The sequence below is a fragment of the Cebus imitator genome, unplaced genomic scaffold, assembly GCF_001604975.1.
Source record: "Cebus imitator isolate Cc_AM_T3 unplaced genomic scaffold, Cebus_imitator-1.0 Scaffold26, whole genome shotgun sequence".
Taxonomy (NCBI): Eukaryota; Metazoa; Chordata; class Mammalia; order Primates; family Cebidae; genus Cebus; species Cebus imitator.
This window is the reverse complement of record NW_016107341.1, coordinates 9,823,975-9,846,782: the sequence shown is the minus strand read 5'-3', so window position 1 is coordinate 9,846,782 and position 22,808 is coordinate 9,823,975. Positions and strand designations below refer to the sequence as shown.

The 22,808-nt window shown below is 39.1% G+C and overlaps 1 protein-coding gene across 1 annotated transcript in view; it reads right to left on the bottom strand.

The window, feature by feature from the left end:
- Nucleotides 1-13,421: 13,421 nt before the first annotated feature.
- Nucleotides 13,422-22,808, bottom strand: part of LOC108300306 (gamma-secretase activating protein) — a 106,285-nt gene continuing 96,898 nt past the window's right edge. Inside the window, exons 27-32 of the mRNA XM_017523065.2 lie at nucleotides 22,704-22,798; nucleotides 16,941-17,060; nucleotides 16,075-16,136; nucleotides 14,733-14,834; nucleotides 14,473-14,572; nucleotides 13,422-14,085 (exon numbers count right to left, since the gene is read on the bottom strand). Coding sequence (XP_017378554.1) covers nucleotides 13,994-14,085; nucleotides 14,473-14,572; nucleotides 14,733-14,834; nucleotides 16,075-16,136; nucleotides 16,941-17,060; nucleotides 22,704-22,798 — 571 coding nt within the window. The 3' untranslated portion in view covers nucleotides 13,422-13,993. The remainder of the gene's footprint in view (nucleotides 14,086-14,472; nucleotides 14,573-14,732; nucleotides 14,835-16,074; nucleotides 16,137-16,940; nucleotides 17,061-22,703; nucleotides 22,799-22,808) is intronic.

Here is a 22,808-nt window from a genome sequence, read left to right as displayed (position 1 = left end):
CCTATGTTTTTTTCTAGTAGTTTTCGATCCTATATTTATATAGTTTCGGGTCCTATATTTAGGTCTTTGATCATTTTGAGTTGACTTTTAAATACGGTGAGAGAGGACTAGTTTCATTCTTCTTCATGTGGACCTCCAGTTTCCCCAGCGTCATTTATTGTAGAGACTTATCCTTTTCCCAATGAGTATTCTTGGCACCTTTGTCAAAAATCAGTTGTCTATAGATAGATGAATGAATTTCTTGATTCTCTATTTTGTTCCATTGGTCTACGTATCTGTTTTTTATCCCAGTGCCATGCTCTTTTGGTTACTAGAGCTTTATAGTATATTGGAGATGTGGTAGTGTGATACGTCCAGCTTTGTTCATTTTGTTCAGGATTGCTTTGGCTATTTGGGGTCTTTTGTGGTTATATACAAATTTTAGGATTGGTTTTCCTGTCTCTCTGAAGAATTCCATTAGTATTTTGATAAGTGACTACTTTCAATCTGTTGATTGCTTTGGGTAGTATTGTCATTTTGTTTTGTTTGTTTTTGTTTTTGGAGACAGGGTCTTGCTCTATCACCCATGCTGGAGTGCAGTGACATGATCTCGGCTTACTGCAGCCTCCACCTCCAGGGCTCAAGTGATCCTCCCACCTCAGCCTCCTGAGTAGCTGGGACTACAGGGGCACACCACCACACCTAGCTAATATTTTTATTTTTTGTAGAAACGGAGTCTCACTATGAGGTCTAGGCTGCTGTCAAACTCCTGGCCTCAAGCAGTCCTTCTACCTCAGCCTCCCAAAGTGCTAGGATTGTAAGTATGAGTCACCACATCCAGCCAGAATGGCTATTATTAAAAAGTTAAAAAACTAAAACAAAAACATGTTGGTGAGGTTGCAGAAAAGAAGGAATGCTTAATACTGCTGGTGGGAATGTAAATTAGTTCAGCCACTTTGGAAAGCAGTTTGGAGATTTCTCAAAGAACTAAAAACAGAACTACCATTTAACCCAGCAATCCCATTACTGGTATATACTCAAAGGAAAATAAATTGTTCTACCAAAAGGACACATGCACTTGTACATTCATCAAAGCAGTATTTACAATAGCAAAGACGAGGAACCAACCTAGATGCCCACTGACAGTGGACTGAATAAAGAAAATGTGATACATATATACCATGGAATACAGCCATAAAAAGGAACAAAATCACATTCTTTGCAGCAACATGGATGCAGTTGGAGTCCACTGACCTAAGCAAATTGACATGGCAGTAGAAAGCCACATGCTACATGTTCTCACTTAAAAGTGGGAGTTAAACAATGAGTAGACATGGATATGAAGGTGGAAAAACAGACTATTAGGGAGAAGAGGGAGGGAGTAGAGGGAGAGTTGGAAAACTGCCCATTGGGTACTATGCCCACTACCTAGATGACGGAATCATTTGTACCCCAAACTTCAGCATTACATGATTTACCCATGTAAGAAAAAAATCTTCTTTAAAGGCTCAGTATAATTGAGCAATGATGCCATCTGGACTTTTCCTTGTCGGAAGACTCATTTCATTTCATTTCTCATTTCATTTCTCATTTTATTTTTCATTTCATTTCTTAATTTCATTTCATCATTTTGTTATTTCATTTCATTTCAACAGAGTCTTGCTCTGTCTCCCAGACTGGAGTGTAGTGGCCAAATCTTGGCTCACTGCAACCTCCGCCTCCCAGGTTCAAGTGATTCTCATGCCTCAGCCTCCCAAGTAGCTGTATGTTTGTAATCCTGTACTACCATGCCTGGCTAATTTTTGGAGTTTTTGGTAGAGACAGGGTTTCACCAGGCGGATAAACTCCTGGCCCCAAGTGATCCACCCACCTCAGCCTCCTAAAGTGCTGGGATTACAGGCGTGGAAGATTTTATTACTGATTTAATCTCATTACTTGTTATTGATCTGTTCAGGTTTTCTATTTCTTCCCAATTCAGTCTTGGCATTGTATATGTCAAGGACTTCATTCATTTCCTCTAGGTTTTCTAACCTGACGTATTATAATTCAAAGTACCCTGTAATTATTTTTTGTATTTTTGTGGTATGTGTTGTGACATCTCCTTTTTTACTTCTAATTTCATTTATTTGGGTCTTCCCTCTTTTTTTCTTAGTCTAGATAATGATTGCATGTGTTTATCTTTTCAGAAAACCAACTTTTATTTGTTGATTTTTTTGTGTTTTTTAGTATCAATTTCATTTATTTCTGCTCTAATCTTTATTATTTCTCTCCTCCTACAATTTTGAATTTGGTTTATTCCTGATTTTCTAGCTGCTTGAGGTATATCATTAGGTTATTTGAAATGTTCCCCGTTTTTTCATGTAGGCATTGGTTGCTATAAACTTCCCTCTCACTACTGCTTTTGCTGTGTCCCATACATTTTTGCATGTTGTGTTTCCATTTTCATTTATTGCAAGAAATTTTTAAATTTCTTCCTTATTTCCTTCTTCATTTTGGTCATTCAGGAGCATGTTGTTTAATTTCCATGTATTTGTATAGTTTCAAATGTTCTCCTTGTTATTTACGTCTAGTTTTATTCCATTGCAGTCAGATATTTGATATGATTTTGATTTTTTTAAAAATTTGAGGCTGGGTGTGGTGGGTCACACCTGTAATCCCAGCACTTTGGATGGCCAAGGTGGGTGGATCACCTGAGGTCAGGCGTTTGAGACCAGCCTGGCCAACATGGTGAAACCCTGTCTCTACTAAAAATACAAAAATTAGCCGGGCATGGTAGCACCTGCTTGTAGTCCCAGCTACCTGGGAGGCTGAAGCAGGAGAATTGCTTGAACCCAGGAGGCGGAGGTTGCAGTGAGTCATGATCACACCATTGCATTCCAGCCTGGGCAACAGCGAGAGACTCCATCTCAAAAAAAAAAAAAAAAAAATTAAGACTTGTTTTATTTCTAACCTGTGGTCAATACCGAAGAATGTTTTATTCACTAATGAAAGAATATGTATCCTGCATTTCACCTGTTGGGTGAAATGTTCTGTAAATGTCTGTTAGGTCCATTTGGTCCATGGTATGGTTTAAATACAATTTTTATTTGTTGATTTTTCTATATAGATTTTCTGTTCAATACTAAGAGTAAGGTGTTGAACTCTCCAACTATTACTGTATTGGGGTCTATTGCTCCCTTTAGCTGTAATACTTGCTTTATATATCTCAGTGCTCTGGTGTTGGGTGCATATACATATATAGTTGTTATATTTTATTGCTGAATTGACCTCTTTATTAGTATATAATGGTCTCTGTCTCTTCTTACAGCTTTTGAATTGAAGTTTGTCTTGTCTCATATAAGCATAGCTACTCCTGCTCACATTTTTTCATTTGCATGGAATATCTTTTTGAGTCCCTTCACTTTCAGTCTACGTATGTCTTTACAAGTGAGGTGAGCTTCTTTGAGGCAACATATAGTTAGGTCTTGGTTTTTTTAATCCGATCCGCCAGTCGATATATTTTATTTATTTTTTAAATTATAATTTTATTTTTCCATAGGTTATTGGAATACAGGTGGTATTTGGTTACAGGAGAAAGTTCTTTAGCGGTGATCTGTGAGATCCTGGTGCACCCATCACCCAAGCAGTATACACTGCACTATGTATGTTGTCTTTTATTCCTTGCCCCGCTCCCACTCTTCCCCCCAAGATGCCAAAGTCCATTGTATCATTCTTATGCCTTTGTGTCCTCATAGGTTAGCTCCCACATGTTGGTGAGAACATACGATGTTTGGTTTTCCATTCCTGAGTTACTTCACTTAGAATAATAGTCTCGAATCTCATCCAGGTCATTGCAAATGCTGTTCATTCATTCCCTTTAATGGCTGAGTAGTATTCCATTTAGTGTGTGTGTGTGTGTGTGTGTGTGTGTGTGTGTGTGTGTGTGTGTGCAATATATATATATATATATTGTGATATATATATATCACAATTTATATATATATATATCACTATATATATATATATCACAATTTTTTTGTCCACTCGTTGAGTGATGGGCATTTGGGTTGGTTCCACTATTTTGCAATTGTAAATTGTGCTGCTGTAAACATGCTTGTGCAAGTATCTTTTTCAAATAATGACTTTTGTTTTCTCTGGGTAGATACCCAGTAGTGGAATTGCTAGATCAAGTGGTAGTTCTACTTTTAGTTCTTTAAGGAAACTCCACACTGTTTTCCATAGTGGGTGTACTAGTTTACATCCTCACCAGCAGTGTAGGTGGGATTTGCTGATCACCAAATCCACACCAACATCTACTGTTTTTTGATATTTTAATTACGGCCATTCTTTCAGGAGTAAGATGGTATCGCATTGTGGTTTTGATTTTCATTTCCCTGATCATTAGGGATGTTGAGCATTTTTTCATATGTTTGTTGGCCATTTGTATATCTTCTTTTGTGTATTGTCTATTCGTGTTCTTAGCCCACTTTTTGATGGGATTGTTTTTCTTACTGATTTGAGTTTGTTGTAGATTCTGGTTATTAGTCCTTTGTCAGATGTATAGATTGTGAAGATTTTCTCCCACTCTGTGGGTTATCTGTTTATTCTGCTGACTGTTCCTTTTGCTGTGCAAAAGCTCTTTAGTTTAATTAGGTCCCAGTGATTTATCTTTGTTTTTATTGCATTTGCTTTTGGAGTTTTGCTTATGAAATCCTTGCCTAAGCCAGTGTGTAGAAGGGTTTTTCCAATGTTATCTTCTGGAATTATTATAGTTTCAGGTCTTGGGTTTAAGTCCTTAATCCATTTTGAGTTATTTTTGTATAAGGTGAGAGATGAGAATCCAGTTTTATTTTCCGACATGTGGCTAGCCAATTATCCTAGAACCCTTTGTTGAAAAGGGTGTCCTTTCCCCACTTTATGTTTTTGTTTGTTTTGTCAAACATCAGTTGGCATAAGTATTTGGGTTTATTTCTGTGTTCTCTGTTGTGTTCCGTTACTCTGTGTGCCTATTTTTAGATCAGTACCATGTTGTTTTGGTGACTATGGCCTTATAGTATAGTTTGAAATCAGGTAATATGATGCCTCCAGGTGTATTCTTTTTGCTAAGTCTTTCTTTGGCTATGTGGGCTCTTTTTTGGTTCCATATGAATTTTAGAATTGTTTTCTGTAACTCTCTGAAGAATGATGGTGGCTTTTGATGGGGATTGCATTGAATTTGTAGATTGCTTTTGGCAAAATGGTTATTTTCACAATATTGATTCTACCCATCCATGAGCATGGGATGTGTCTCCATTTGTTTGTGTTGTCTATAATTTCTTTCAGCAGTGTTTTGTAGTTTTCCTTGTAGAGGTCTTTCAACTGCTTTGCTAGGTATATTGCTAAAGCGTTTTTTGTTTTGTTTTGTTTTGATTTTGGCAGCTATTATAAAAAGTGCTGAGTTCTTGATTTGATTCTCAGGTTGGCCACTGTTGGTATATAGAAGAGCTACTGATTTGTGTAGATTAATCTTGTATCTGGAAACTTTGCTGAATTCTTTCATCAGTTCTAGGAGCTTTCTGGAGGAGTCCTTAAGGTGTTCAAGGTAAATGATCATATCAGCAAACAGAGACAGTGTGACTTCTCTTTACCAATTTGGATGCCCTTTGTTTCTTCCTCTTGTTTAATTGCTCTGGCTAGGACTTCTAGTACTATATTGAAAAGGAGTGGTGAGAGCGGGCATCCTTATCTTGTTCCAGTTCTCAGAGGGAATGCTTTTGACTTTTCCCTGTTCAGTATGATGTTGGCTGTGGATCTGTCATAAATGGCTTTTATTACATTAAGCTATGTTCCCTGTATGCCGATTTTGCTGAGGATTTTAATCATAAAGCGATACTGGATTTTGTCAAATGCTTTTTCTGCACCAATTGAGATAATCATGTGATTTTTGTTTTTAATTCTTTTTATGTAGTGTATCACATTTATTGACTTGCATATGTTAAATCATCCCAGCAACCCTGAAATGAAACCCACTTGATGATGGTGGATTATCTTTTTGATATGTTGTTGGATTTGGTTAGCTGGTATTTTGTTAAGGATTTTAGCACCTGTGTTCATCAAGGATATCGGTCTGTAGTTCTCTTTTGTGGTTGTGTCCTTTCCTGGTTTTGGTATTAGGGGATGCTGACTTAATAGAATGAATTAGAGAGGGTTCCTTCTTTCTGTATCTTACAAAATAGTGTCAAAAGGATTGGTGCCAATTCTTCTCTGATTGTCTGATAGAATTCTGCTGTGAATCCATCTGGTACTGGACTTCTTTTTGTTGGTAATTTTTTAAAAAAACAGAATCTTACTCTGTTCCCCAAGCTGGAGTGCAATGGCATGACCTCAGTTCACTGCAACGTCTACCTCCCAGGTTCAAGTGATTCTCCTGCCTTAGCCTCCTGAGTAGCTGGGACTACAGGCATACACCACCACACTTGGTTAATTTTTGCATTTTTAGTAGAGACAGGGTTTTGCCATGTTGGCCAGGCTGATCTGAAACTCTTGACCTCAAGTGATCCAACCGCCTGGGCCTCCCAAAGTGCTAGGATTATAAGCATGAGCCACTGCACCTAGCCTTTTATTGATAATTTTTAAATTACTATTTCAATCCCACTGCTTATTATTGGCCTGTTCAGGGTGTCTAATTCTTCCTGATTTAAGCGAGGAAGGTTGTATTTTTTCAGGAATTTATCCTTCTCCTCTAGGTTTTCTAGTTTATGTGCATAAAGGTGTTCATAGTAGCCTTGAATGATCTTTTATATTTCAGTGGTGTCAGTTGTAATATCTCCTATTTCGTGTCTCAATGAGGTTATTTGGATTTTCTCTCTTCTTTTCTTGGTTAATCTTGCTAATAGCCTATCAATTGTATTTAGCTTTCTAAAGAGCCAGCTTTTTGTTTCATTTATCTTTTGTGATTTCTCTGTTTCAATTTATTAGTTCTGCTCTGATCTTGGTTATATCCTTTCCTCTGCTGGGTTGTGGTTTGGTTTGTTCTTGTTTCTCTAGATCCTTGAGGTGGGAACTTAGATTGTCTGTGCTCCTTCCAGCTTTTCAATGTAGGCATTTATGGCTATGAACTTTCCTCTTAGCAAGGCTTAGCTGTATCCCAGTGGTTTTGATAGGTTATTTATTGTCATTCAGTTTGAAGAATTTTTTAATTTCCACCTTGATTTTGTTTTTGATCCAGTGATCATTAAGGAGCAGACTATTTAATTTCCATGGTATTTGCATGGTTTTGAAGGTTCCTTTTGGAATTGATTTTCAGTTTTATTCCACTATGTTCTAAGAGATTGCTTGATATAATTTCAATTTTCTTAAATGTATTGAGACTCGTTTTATGGCCTATTATATGGTCTATCTTGTAGAAAGTTCCATGCACTGTTGAATAGAATGTGTACTCTGTGGATGTTAGATGAAATATTCTGTATATATCTGTTAAGCCCATTTGTTCCATGGTATAGTTAAAAAACATTGTTTCTTTGTTGACTTTCTGTCTTGATGACCTCTCTCGTGCTATCAGTGGAATATTGAAAGTCCCCTGCTATTATGGTGTTGCTGTCTATCTCATTTATTAGGTTTAGGTTTATTAGTAACTATTTTATAAATTTGGGAGCTCTCCAGTGTTAGATGCATATTTGTTTAGGAAGTGCAGCATTTAGGAAATTTACATTCAGTGTTAGTATTGAAATGTGAAGTACCATTGCATTCATATTCTTTGTTGTCTGTGTATTTTTGTTTTTGTTTTGTTTTTTAACTTATATTTTTATTTTATAGGTCTTGTGTGATTTATGCTTTAATGAGATTTTTTTAAATGTGTTTCCAGGATGTGTCTCAACATTTAGAGCTCCTTTTAGCAGCTCTTGTAGTGGTGGCTTGGTAATGGCAAATTCTCTCAGCATTTGTTTGTTTGAAAATGACTATCTTTCTTTCATATATGATGCTTAGGTTTGCTGGATACAAAATTCTTAGCTGATACATCTTTTGTTCAAGGAGGTTGAAGATAGGACCCCCAATCCCTTCTAGCTTGTAGGGTTTCTGTGGAGAAATCTGCTGTTAATCTGACAGGTTTCCCTCTATAGGTTACCTGGTGCTTCTGTCTCACAGGTCTTAAGAATCTTTCCTTCATCTTAACTTTGGATAACCTGATGACAGTGTGCCTAGGCAAAGATCTTTTTGTGAAGAATTTCCCAGGTGTTCATTGTAATTCTTGTATTTGCATGTGTAGGTCTTCAGCAAGACCAGGGAAGTTTTCCTTGATTATTTCCCCAAATATGTTTTCCAAGCTTTTATAATTGTCTTCTTCCTCAGGAACACTGATTATTCTTAAGTTTGGTCATTTAACATAATCCCAGACTTCTTGGAGGCTTTGTTCATATTTTGTTATTTTTTCTTTCTCTCCATTGGATTGGGTTAATTTGAAGGCCTTGTCTTCGAGCTCTGAATTTCTTTCTTCTACTTGATCAATTCTATTGCTGAAACTTTCCAGAGCATTTTGCATTTCTAAAAGTGTGTCCAAAGTTTCCTGAAATTTTTATTGTTTTTTCTTTAAGCTATCTATTTCATTGAATATTTCTCCCTTCACTTTTTGTATCATTTTTGGATTTCCTTGCATTGGGCTTCACCTTTCTCTGGTCCCTCCTGATTAGCTTAATAACTAACCTCCTGAATTCTTTTTCAGGTAAATCAGGGATTTCTTCTTGGTTTGGATCCATTGCTGGTGAACTAATGTGATTTTGGGGTGGGGAGGTTGCTGACAAGCCTTGTTTTGTCATATTACCAGGGTCGTTTTTTTAGTTCCTTCTTATTTGGGTAGGCTCTGTCAGAGGGAAGTTCTAGAGCTGAAGGCTATTGGTCAAATTTTTTTGTCCCTCAGGGTGTTCCCTTGATGTAGTACTCTCCCCCTTTTGCTATGGATGTGGCCTCCTGTGAGCCAAGCTGCAGTGATTGTTGTCACTGTTCTGGGTCTAGCCACGTAGTCAGTCTACCTGGATCCAGGCTGGTACTGGGGGTTTCTGCACAGAATCCTGTGATGTGAACTGTCTATGGGTCTCTCAGCCATGGATACCACCGCTTGTTCTGGTGGAGGTGGCTAAGGGTAAAATAGACTCTGAGGGTCCTTAGGTTTGGTGGCTTAATGCTCTATATTTGTGCTGGTTGGCCTCCTGCCAGGAGGTGGCACTCTTCAGAAAGCATCAGCTATAGTAGTGTGGAAAGGAACTGGCAGTGGCAGTGGCCATGGCCCTACAACTCCCAAGATTATATGTCCTTTGTCTTCTACTACCAGGATGGTTAGGGAAGGACCATCAGGTGGGGGCGGGGCTAGGTGTGTCTAAGCTCAGACTCTGCTTAGGCAGGTCTGGCTTGTGGTGGAGGGGGTGAGATTCCTATGTCACTGGAGTTGTGTACCTAGGAGGATTATGGCTGCCTCTGCCGAGTGATGCGGGTTGTCAGGGAAGTGAGGGAAAGCTGGTAGTCATTGGCCTCACCCAGCTCCCACACAAACCAAAGGGCCGCTCTCACTCCCACCATATCCCCCACCAATAGCCCCAAGTCTGTTTCCAGGTGGAGGGCAAGTCAGGCTTGAAAACTTGACCAAGGCTTTCGGCCTCCCAGCTGCAAAAGAAAAGGGTTTTAGTTCTTTTCCCACCTGCAAAGTCTGCAAGCGGGATTCACGCCCTCCCCCGAGTTCTGGCAAGGAGGCTTCTGGCCCCGTGCAAATTGTTACAAAGTTCAGCTAGAGAAGTCCTTCACCCTGTGGAGTCTTACCCCCTGCTCTTCTGGCTTCCCTCCTGATGGAACCCTGTGGTGCCAGGCGGGAATGGGCTGCTTGGGGATCCAGTGCGCCCCCAGTGCCTTTCTGCTGCTTCCTCTATCCCTGTATTTCACTCAGCTCAGCTCTCTAACTTGACTCAGTTCCAGGTAAGGTCAGGAACTTCTCCCACAAACAGACCTTCAGCTTCTCCAGTGGGGGAAAGGGGGTATCCAGGAGAGAAGGGTCTACCTTTCCCACTTCTGAGGTTGGGGCACTCACAGTATTTGCAGTGTCTCTTGGGTCCTGCAGGAGCAGTCTGCTTCCTTCTGAGGGCCTCAGGATTGCTGGTCTGTTCTTAGAGTCAATCTGGAGCCAAAACTCACAATGCACACCTCCACATGCTGCTCTTCCATAGCTGCAATCTAGTCCTGCATCCTGGTCGCCATGATCCACCCGCAGACTCTGTATATTTTAAATGGAAGATTTAATCCATTTATATTTTAGGTTATTAATGACAGGCGAGGACTTACTCCTGTCATTTTATTGTTTTCTGGTTGTTTTGTATATCCTTTGTCCCTTACTTCCTCTTATTTACTTTTGTGGGTAAGTGGTTTTCTATAGTAATAAGGTTTGATTCCTTTTTCTTTTTTGTGTATCGGCTCTACTGATGAGTTTGCTAGTTTTGCATGTTTTTTTTTTTTCCTATAAAAAAATAAAATGACTATTTGTTCACTTAATGGTATTCTGTAAATCCTATAGGCTTTCTTCATTCTTTTTTCATTCATTCTTGTCTGCCCATATTATTTCAAAATTGTCTTGAAGTTTAGAAATTCTTTCTTTCTTCTGCTTGGTTTAGTCTGTTGTTGCAGCTCTCAACTGCATCTTTATTTCATTCATTGAATCCTTCAGCTGCAGGATTTGTTTGATTCTATACCTCTTCATTGGATTTCTCAAATCATGAATTGTTTTCCTGATTTTGTTGCATTATCTATCTGTATTCTCTTGAAGCTGAGTTTCCTTAGGATTATTATTTTGATTTTTTTTTTTGCATTTCCTATATTTTGTTATAATTGGGGTTGGTTACTGGAGAGTTGTTTTCCTTTGAAGATGTCATGTTTCCTTGCTTTTTCATGTTTGATAGGTCCCTACATTGATTTCTATGCATCTGGTGGAAAAGTCAGCTCTTCTATCAGGTGCATAGAAATTTTATGGAATAGGTTTCATAGGGAAAGACTTATTTGTATGAATGAGTTGTGGGGTGTCAGTTCAGTGCAGTGCATTTGCCTTAGTTTCAGCTGGATGGAGTAGTGTACTATCTATAACGTTTCTTCAGCTGCAGTCCACATTAGTGATGTTTCTCAGGAGCCTAGGCTGAGAAAGTTTGTGGCAATTGAAGTGGGCTCACCAGGCTATTTTGCAAGTTGAGGCTAGATGCATGCACATGGTTAATTAGCCAACTTGGAGTCTGGCTTCCTGGAGTTGGAGCCACAGAGCTTTTACTTAGGCTAGGAACATGGGCATGTGGTTGTTCAGTCAGCCAAGGGATGTGTCTGCCAGGGGCAGCCCATGGGGCTGTTTCTCAGAACTAGAATGCAGGCACAAGGCTGTATAGTTGGCCTGGGGGCACATTTGCTGAGAGTGGCCCACAGGGCTGTTTATCAGGCCTAGGGCACAGGTACAAGTCTGCTTGGCAGGCCTGGATGTGTGCCTACAAGGTGTAGCTCATGGGGCTGTTTTTCAGGCATGGTATGCAGACCTACAGCCGCTCAGCTGGCCTGGAGGCATGTTGGGTAGGGCCAACTCACAGTGCTGTTTCTCAGGCCTGGGACATGGTCACACAGCATCTCAGCTGGCCTGGGTATGTGCTGAGGGTGATTCCATGGGACTGTTTCTCTGGCTAAGGACACAGGCACATACCTCCTCAGCCAGCCTGGGGGCAAACCATTGAGCTCCTTCTCAAGCCCAGGATGTGGGTGCAAGGTTTCTCAGCTAGCCTGGGATCATGTGTATTAGAGGTAGTCCATGGGGCTGTTTCTCAGGTCCAGTTCGTGGGTACACAGCTGCTCAGCCAGCTTGGGGGTATATTTGCCAGGGGTGGGCACAGGACTATTTCTCAAGCCCATGACATTGCTGCCTATTTAGCTGGACCAGGGGTGTTTCTGGAGGGAAGGGGGTCAAAGTATCTTTATTTCCTACTGATAGCTGTTAGGAATTTTATTTCCCAACTCTGGGAGTGAGAAATATTCTATCCCTTTATTTTACTAAACATCTGTTCAAAGTCCCAATCCTGCCAGGTTCAAAACTCTATCAGTCCTAAATCTAACCTGATGGCATGGTGAGTCATTATAAAGTAATTACTAGGGAGTGCCTTTGATAATAATATTGCATACTTAAACACAGTTGCCGTACTGTAGGAATCAGTAACCTCATTAGGGATTCAAAAATACACACATAGGAAGTTTGAACAACCTAAGAATGGAAAAATATCACAAAGGGAGGGATGCATAAATATTACAATGCATGCTACTGGCTCAGAAGGAAGATGGCACCATATGCTAGAATGGCCTGGATGACAGAACTGTTTATCTGACCCTTAAGCATGAATAAGATTTTGAGAGACAAGAGGGAATCTGGGTCTTAGGTGGGAAATAACCTAACAAAGGCTTGGAACTAAGACAAGAATTGTGTTCAAGGCCCAGATAACTGGCCTGGCTGGAAGAAAATGTTCATATCATACAGAGCAGGACTTTGGGACTTCAGAGGTGATTATCTGGTAATTTAGGTAGTGAATAGTGAACTGCTAATGTCAAGGAGTTTGAATTTTATCCTACAATGAATGGCAAGTTATTGAAGGATTATGAGCAGAGTGACCAGATCAAACTAGTGTTTATCTCAAGTATGTTTCAGATAAATTTAGACCTTAGGGAGCAACTAAAACAATCCAGGTATGCAAATAAATGAATGAAATTAGGGATTGAAAGATAATGACCTTATCGAGAGAAAGAATCAGCATTGCATTGATTTGGCTCCAAGATTTTGAGTATTGATGGCCATGCAGTATTTGACCAAAAAGGCTTAATTCTATAGCCGGGTGTGGTGGCTCACGCCTGTAATCCCAGCACTTTGGGAGGACGAGGCGGGCGGATCACGAGGTCAAGGGATTGAGGCCATCCTGGCCAACATGGTGAAACCCCGTCGTCTCTACTAAAAATACAAAAATTAGCTGGGTATGGTGGCACAATCCTGTAGTCCCAGCTACTCGGGAGGCTGAGGCAGGGGAATTGCTTGAACCCGGGAGGCAGAGGTTGCAGTGAGCTGAGATTGCACCACTGCACTCCAGCCTGTCGAAAGAGCAAGACTCTGTCTCAAAAAAAAGGTGGGGGGTGTAATTCTGTAAGAAAGAGAGGACAATTTTTAGAACACAATGATGATTGATTTTAGACAGGAAGTTGAATGATCATACCAGCTAATGATATCTATAATCATTAAAATCTCATGAGTTCAGGCTGAAGACAGAAAAGCAAAGGGTTGTGGGCTGCCATTGGGCTGCAACTCTTATTTTATGGGTCAGAATGAAATCACTATAGAGAAGCAAAAAAAAAAAAAAAAAAAAAATGTTCATTGAGTCATGATTCTTGGCTTTCATAAAAAGACGACTACATTCAAAAAACAGGGAAAGTCAGGCCAAAACTTTGTTTTCAGGTTTTTTAATGACAAAATATTCATAAATCAAACTTCTATAAATATAAAAAAATTAAATACATTTCATCTGAATACACAAAGACAAATCCTGCTGTAAATACTACGTACAAATTATTCTGTGCTGGACATGGCAAATTTATTTAGTACAAATTCAGTTATTAAAAGGAACCTCTTTCCAAATAGTGTTCTTACGCAACATTTAATTTTTCTGCTTATTTCAATGACACATCTAGCTTTTTTTAAAGCGTATTTTATTTCAGAGTGCAACAGAAACTAGCTTGTAGCCTCTTAAGCTACTAGGAAGAGCATCATTGATGCCACTGTATGTCTGCTTAGGCCATTTATCATTTCTCTACACTTGATTGCTCAATGGCTATTCAAAATTGAAATGTGGTACAGCAGTTACAGTTCTGTCTCAACAAGTACCAAACTGAAAATCAGATGGCTAAATAATTTCTTATTTTTGTTACCAATTTTAAATATTGCTAAAGAATTCTCTACAGGAGTAAGGTTAATGAGCAAGATTAAATAGCAGCAGCAGATCCAATTGCGTTTTCTTTTTCATAAGCCTAAAAGCATTGTGGTGTGTTTCAGAGCTGCTTCCTCTACAAATTCTGCATCCACATTGTCATGTCGTTCAACAGGATATAGGGCTGGAAAAAAAATAGGGGGCAGGGAAGAAGGGTTACTACCAAGCCATGAAACATTTATAACTTTGTACTCACAGCTCATTAAAATCTTAATTATATTTTAGTAAAATGATTTTTTTTGAAAATGTGTTCTTAAGATTAAATTTCAGCACCAAGAACATGTGCATCACCCAAATGGGCTTTAAACCTCTTAACTCTTTTAAAACTTCAGAGGTGATTATTTGGTAATTTAGGTAGTAAACTGTGTGCTGCTAATGTAAACCAATTCCTATAAGGACCTACTTGTATGTTAAAAGAATTTTGGAAAGAAAACAGTTCACAGAAGTGAATAGGGAAGGACTGATGTCAAGAGAAAAGTGGGAGGACCCTGAGAACAGTGGAGTAAATTACCTTGATTGGTGGACTCTATATCTGTTAGAATTTCAATGAAGTAGTTGAGAGGCAGAAATTCTAAACTGAACGATGACTTGTCAATCATAGAATTCCGAGGCTAAAAGGGAAACCACTTCTGGTTTAAGCCGGTTCTCCACAATAAGCACAGTTTTATAATAAAGTGTAAGAATTATAATTTTTGTCCATATAGATATGTTGTCATGGGCAAATAGGATCCTAAAAAACATTTAGTTGGCTGTGCTTTCAGAGAAACTCACCTGTTTCTTATAGTTCTGAAGCAGTCGCATCACATGGTTCCGTGAAATGATGTTAGAACTCATAGGATGATCCCAAAGTCTACAGATCTTCTGACCAATAAGCTATTATGCAAATTGAAAAATATGTAGAGAATATACTGAATACTGCATTAAGTAAGCATACCTTGTATCTATTCATAATTTTGAAAGTATTCCAACGTAACTGGTTAGTCTAAAAGACAGGCACTTAAGGACCCTTGGAGAAATGCCATCCATGTTCCTATGAAGTTTCTAGGAGCAAATACTCCCTCAAATGCTACAATGAGGAAAGTGGTTTATACATTGATGTTGCCAAACCCTTTTACCGAAATGGAGTTTATCCACTGCTCTTCAAAACCGGAGATGGGCATGCAAACTCCGTGATGTTTTCACAGGAAACTAAAGGGTGGAGGCATGTTTATATCAACTTCTCTGCCATTGTCTTGCCTAGAAAATTTCACTTCCCTAAGAGTGTTGAGGAAATAATCAAATTGGGAGCCCAAACTAAATATTCAGCAATGTTCCCCAGAGAGATCTAGCTATGGAAAATATGCTTTGTTTTCTATTCTTGCCTTCGCTTCAGTAAGCCTGTGAGGCGGGGAAGGGCTATCACAGAGCAGGGTGATTAGGTCCAGAAAGGCAACAAGATCTCCGTGGTGAGAGGACCATGCCAGAGGTGCAAATGAGCAAGGCGTGTAAACAGCAGATGGAGCTGGCTGAGACTATTCAGGTCAGGAAATTTGCAGAGTTAGAGGCTTGGAAGACCTTGCTGTGGAATTTCATATTTTCATAGTATCTCTGACTCTGAGAGTTAATATTTACACACACACACACACACACACACACACACACACAAAATGAATGCCTTTAAAGCTCTTTCCCTTTGTGTTTCTCATTCTTCCTTTGACCTAGGAATGTTTTTCTACTATGGTAGAAAGGCAGTAAGGGGAAATACAGTTCTAGAATCTTCTTTCCTCACCTGATTCAAATATATCTGTTTAAATGCCAACAGCATGTTTCCCCTCTCCCTCCTCTCAGACTCAGATGTAAATATTAGTGTGGTTTCCTAAGAAGCGAAAATGGCTTAATGTTCTCACTGGACTGTGCCAAGGCAGTGCAGAGCCAGAGGAGCAAGTGCTTTGTAGGCCCAGTGGGAACCAGCTGACAGAGTGCTGGGGACGAGTGGGATTCCTTGGAAGCATTGAAAAGTGAAATGATTCAATTGACTTTAACCCAAAGTAAGTAAATGCTCTTCTTGCAAGAAGGAATTGAAGGAAGGTCATGCCAAAGCTTAGGGAAAAACTAAAATCTAATTCAGAATTACCGGAGGAAGCCGCACAATGATACTGAATTTCAATTTTTCATTTTTCTCTGTATTGTCCAGATCTGCAAGAAAGTTAGAGATTGGCAAATTAAACAAATACCCATTTTGATACTTCAGCAAGTTAACATTAATAGTTGAGTGGTTCATCTTGACACAATATATACCCCAACTTTGTAGCCTCAAGCTAATCTAACAGTATTTTGGAAATTTTACTCTGTGACTCTCTGAATAAAAATAGATTTTTCTATAACAGGCTGCCAGGTGCAAAGCAATTTTATTGACTAACAACAGAAGGTACCTTGAGGAATGACAAATGCTTTCATATATTAAGAAAAATCATCTGAAAATATCATAATTGAATAATATGAATGATTATACTACAAACAAGTTCAAATTCATATAAACATTGCTTCTCTCTACAATTTTCTTGCATTTCTAATCTAACCTTGAGATGAAAGAGTTAATCAGCTGAAAGTCTTGAGAAATGAACCTGTGGAGACTCCTAGCCTCAAGTGCCCTCTTGCACAGAAAAGGAATCTAATAGTTGTATGTTGATTGAAAAGTCCCTTGGGACCCCTTGAAGGGCTAAGACACTTTAAATTGGCCCAAAGGATGATTACAGGGAATGGATTGTGCTCACAGGACCAGCTTGTATAATCTGTGAGGCTCAACACAAAATAAACATGAGCAAGCCCTTGTTCAAATATTACCAAGAATTTCAAGATGTAATACAGCATTAAACTGAGCAGGAGATTCCTCTGAGTGTAGTCGGGCTCTTTGTGACCACACAGGTTGCACACCCAAGAAGCTAGCCTTGGTGATGCGCAGACTGGAACTAACACTCTGGCAAACTCAGGGCCTCTTACCTTTCATGAGCCTTGTGACCGCTGTTTCAGTGAGAAGCAACACTCCACTGTCAATGCAATGCAGCAGGTTGTGCAAAGGGAGACAGTGGACCCCGAGGATGGTGTGCAGAGTATGAAAACCTAGGATGAGAGATCCGGAGGGTAAATGCAGTCAGCCAACATCTCCAGCAGCCCCCAGGGAATGGATTAGATCATGTTAATAAAGCACTCAGTTCAGTGCTTGGTGCCTGGAACCAACTAAATTTCTTGAAAACAAGGTCCAAGTTTCCTTCTCTGTATTATTCATAACTAAATATCGTGCTGGGTCTATAGTAAGTTTCCAGTAAGTGTATATTCCCTTCTTGGGTCCCTTCCTATGCAAAAAGAGAGCAAGGTCTGCTCAATGAAAAATGGTTTTAGAGGTTATGTTTGTGATTCTACAGTAAGATAGCAAAAGAGTACAGAAGCACTTCAGACTTTATAGGTCCAGACTAAAAGGTTGTTGGGATGAGGACCATTTTGCTGAAGGGAAACAAATTTGGACCAGAAGGGAATTAGTTCATATGGCTGATCTCTGAGTATAGAGAAAGGCTTTTAGGGTCTACTTGGACTAAAGTATAGAAAAGAAATAATTAAAACAATATGGCCAAATAGTAAATTTATAGGAATTCAGTTGAGAGGTAGGCACTCTCTCAAGCCTGTCTCATGGGCAGAGCTACCCACACAGACCCTGATTTCTAAGTGTACTACTACTGACAAAAAGACAAAAACAGCATGCATGAGAGACGGTATCAGACCAGGAGAGAATCAGAACAGCTCTTTTGGAAGTGATGGCATTTGTGGGGAGTTTCAAAGGATAAATACAATTCTTATGAGTGAGGACGGTAGAAAAAACCAGGTTTGGCATGAGCAGCCCTAGGCCAGAATCCTGCTGTATTACTTACCAGCTGCAGGCAGCTCAGCCTTTCTGAGCCTCCATTGCTTCATCTCTAAAATGAAACCCCCAGTACCTTTCCCACAGGATACTCTCCAGTTCCCATATTCCTTTGAGAACTAGAGCCAGGTCTGTGAAGAGCCTAGCATGCAATGTGACAATAGTGACCTATACTGGACATGTACTAAGGCTTTCAATCTGTGTACTGGCTCATTTGATCCTCATACAAAACTAGGGGGTGGGAATTACCAGATTCCTGTTTCATAAATGGAAAAGCCAAAAGCCAAGATTCACAGAAGCTAAGAAAGTTGCCCAGGATCATATAAACTGTAAGTTGTAGACTGAAATTTGCGTCAATCGTATGATCATAGCACAGGCTTTTAACCATACCATCACAGCTGTGTTAATAGAACATGAACAGAGGCCCAAAGATGAGAAAGTATAGGGCACATTCAGAAAACAGTAAATGATCTAGCTGGGTTGGAATCATATTAGAGGAGAATGATTAAGAGGTAAGGTTGGAAATGCTAATTTACTCAGCACATCCCTTCCACACACCTGGCAAGGGGTTAGAAGTACAAAAATAAGCAAAATAGGCACAATTGCTGCTTCTGTACACCTTGCAGTCTGGTCGGGGAGGCAGACAATTAAAAAAATAAATATACATTTTTTAAAATGTGACTAGCTGTATGCTATGAGTGCTGGTGACAGGGCTTGAATGCTTAATGACAGGAATCTATTAACTTGAGAGACTTTGGGGAGGCAATAAAAGTTTTTAAGCACGACAGAAAGAAGATTTATCATTGGGACATTAATATGGCAACAGGCAAAGAATGAGCTGGGGTAGCAATTTGCTACAGAGGTATGAAGAACTATAGAGAAGCTATTGCCTGAACATGGATAAGAGGTAATGGAGGCACTGAATCAAGGAGACCCAGTAACATGTACAGGCTTTGCAACTGATTGAATGTGGGAATGACAGAAGAATCATAGCCTACTTTTGGGAAGATACATGACAGAAGGATGAAGCCCAATGAGCAGGGCTTGGATTCAAAGAAATCATGGGATTTTCTCTAAACACATGAATCACAAGCCGTGGGGCACAGTCCTAGGTCCTTGTAACATCAAGGGTCAGATGAAGTACAGGCTCTGCCCACAAGCATGTGTTAATGGGCTGACAACAGGATGAGTGCACTAGCTTCCCTGAGTCCAAAAAAACTCCACTATTTTACTAGTTAATTAACAACAAGATTTTTCAAATGGATTTAGAAATTCTTCACAAAACCCTCTTAGTAAAACAAAGTTATAAAATTATTTCTGAAGAAAAGTTTACACTAGATTATTGATCCTATTAATTTTCTGGATTCAAATTTCCCTCTCCAGCCCTGTGCTCATATCCTAAAGATCCCTGATGACTCTTCATCCTCTATCCCCAGGGCACAGTCTCAAGTTCAGGGACCCGTTCTTGGCCTCTGTACGTCAGCTCTGAGCAACAGAGCAAATTGGCTATTATTAGTCATCAGCTCCACCCAACTTTAGTCCTCATCTTCCAGGGCTCCTGGCCTCCTCTAGCCAGCAAGTGCAATACAGTTCCTTTTTTTAAAAGCAAATGCCCTAGATCTAAACTATGACATCCTTCTTGTGGTCCTCTTAACTTTAACCAATTCACGTTACAAGCCTCTGACACTTGTAACTCAAATAGTCCTCATTAGTCCAATAGGCCTGGAAAGCAAGCACACTTACACATGTGCATGTAGAAACACCCTGAATTCATACACACAGGCATGCACATGCACACACATGATCCAGTGTCACTTCCCCCCTATATTTCCATGTCACATAATGGAAATAAATATTTAAGAGCAAAGGAGAGAGAAACAGCTTTTCCTTACCTGATCCACAGACATGAACCCTAGGTCTACTTACAATAATTCTCGATCACTATGGATAACATTTTTCTATGTTTTCCTTCCTTATCCCTGTGAAGGAATGTGAGCTGGGTAGGAAGTGGATTTTATGATCTCCAGGCATAAAAATGTCCGCAGTAAGTCAGTTTCATTTATTTTCAAAAGGAGCTTGAATATCCATAATGAACAAATCTGAAACTGTCCATCGATTTCCCTACCAATATTTTTGTGTTTACAACAATTAAGAATTTAAGCCGCAAAAGTAGTTTTCCTAAAATCCTTCACTCTTTCTAGGGTATACCTTATAACTCATATTCCACTGGGATAATTTTAAATGATCCATTCCCCTCATGAATGGTCACTTTCAACTCCTTTTGTACTGCCGCTACAGAGAGACATTAAATAAGGTGATGGATGGAGGAAGAAAGAAGGATTCCAAATCGTATCAGATATATCATAAATACAGAAAAGCATACGCTGTAGGGATTCTTTAGGCCCATAAATAGCCCATGTTTCAACATCAACTAATTCAACGGCAATATAAAATTCAAGAAGCAGCATGGATTTTGGAGTCAGACTGCCTGGATTAGAATATCAGCCCTGTCACTTAATAGCCATGTGACTTTAGGCAAATTACTTAATCTTTCCGGCCTCAGTTTCACCATCTATAAAATGGGAATGATGTTAAGTTGAACTACATGTGCCATTTTTGCTGGCTAAAAAATGGTGGGCTACTGACTTTTTAATGCAGTCCAATTCAAGTTTCTACCAGTTATGAATGTTATGAAAATTAAGTTTGCAAATTTGTGTGTACTTTGAACAGTACCTGGCACAAAATGGTTATCATATATACGTTGGCCTAAAATGAATGAACTAATGATGAATGGATGGATATATATGAAGTAACTAAAAATCAGCTGATATGTAATTACAGCAATCAAAGTTTAACATTCATTAGAACTTATATGCAATAATACACCCACCATTCATATACAGGTAGCTAATCTTCAAAAGCACCAAGAACACATAATGGGGAAAGGATCACATCTCTGATAAATGGTGTTGGAAAAGCTGACTGTCCACATGCAAAAGAATGAAATGCGACCTTTATCTTAACCATAAACAAAATTCAACTCAAAATGCATTATAATGTTAAACATAAGACCCAAAACTGAGAAACCCCCTAGAAGAAACATAGAGGTAAATCTTCTTGACATTGGTCTTGGCAATGATTCCTTGAATATGACGTCCAAAGCACAAACAATGAAAGCAAAAATATGTAAGTGGGACTACACCAAACAAAAAGGTTTTCGCACAGCAAGGGAAACAATCCAGAAAGTAAAGGCAAAACCTACAGGATGACAAAAAATTGTTTGCAAACCATATATCTAATAAGGAGTTAATTTCTAAAACATATAAAGAACTCAAACCTCAATAGCAAGGAAACAACTGGATTAAAAAATGAGCAAGGGACTTGAACAGACATTTCTCCAAAGATTACAGACAAATGGCCAACACTTAAATGAAAATATGCTCAACGTCACTAATCATCGGGGAAATGCAAATCAAAACCGCAGTGAGATGTCACCTCACATCTCTCAGATTGGCTATTAGCAAAAACCCACAATCTAAGTGTTGTCAAGAATGTGGAGAAATCGGACTCTTATACACTATTGGTGGGAACATAAAGTGGTATCGCCACTGTGGCAAATGGTACAGAGGTTCCTCAAAAAAATTCAAAAAAAATAATATATGATCCAATAATCTCATTTCTGGGTAAATATCCATAAGAATTGAAATCGGGATCCTGAAGACATATGTATATACTCCCATGGTTATCACATTATTCACAATAGCCAAGATAGGGAAACAACCTAAATGTCCACTGACAGATGAAGAAAATGTAGAATATACAATGGACTATATTACTCAGCCTTAAAAAATGAAATCCTGCTCCATGTGACAACATGGATGAAGCTGCAGGTCTTTATGCTCAGTGAAGAAAGCCAGTCACAGAAGGGCAAATACTGCATGATTCCATTTACATATCTAAAGTAGTCAGACTCTTAGATACAGAGGGTAGAACAGTGCTTGCCAAGTAGCTGGGGAATAGGAGGACAGGGAATTGCTGTTCAACAGGTAAAAAGTTTCAGCTGTCAAAGATGAGTAAGCTCTAAAGATCTGCTCTACAACATTGTATCTATATTTAACAATACTGTATTGTGCATTTAAAAATTTGTTAAGAGGGTAGGTCTCATGTTAAATGTTGTTACACAATTAAAAACTGAACTCATGAGCACAACATAGTTTATAGCTAATGGGCTTATTTCTCATAATGGATACTGATTTCTATGTATATCCCTAGTCTCTTCCTAATCTTTGTGCTCTAATTTCTAGCACATTACCTCTCATGTCATAGTTGCTCAACAAATGTTTGTTGACTAAATGAACACATGACCAATTAAATGAATGAATGCATATACATCTCCCAAGGGTGTTTTGTGGCCTGACTTGATCCTATTTAAAAATTCTAAGGGGAAATTTTTACCTTCCAAATGCCTAAGAATCAGTTCAATTCTTGGCATTGAGCCAGACCCACTTCCTAGTGTTCACCTTCAGATATCTCAATCAGATAAACTAGGCCTGGAGACATCAGAGATAGAGTTCTATAAATTAGTTCTGCTGGTTCAGATTATCCTAGAAAGCTGCATGCTGTTAAGCATAGGTTCCCTAAAGTTAGTAATAAGCTACAACATAGTTTAGTAGTCACAGGAGCTCTGGTCAGCAGAGACCAACCTAAGGGCCCATCACTCACAGCGATACCAGACACACAATTTCTCATATACAAGTCTCATCATCACACTTAAAATGTACCAAGGACAAGGGCCCATATGAAGAAGAAATAAATTTATTACACCAAAGGACAAAAGAGCCAACACTTACCAGGAGGCAGAGGTAAAAACAAACTGTTTGTAGCTTCCAAAATTCTGGTCATGATATGAAAAACTGCAAATTCAGCAGCACTGCCACGACTATTGCTGGGTTATA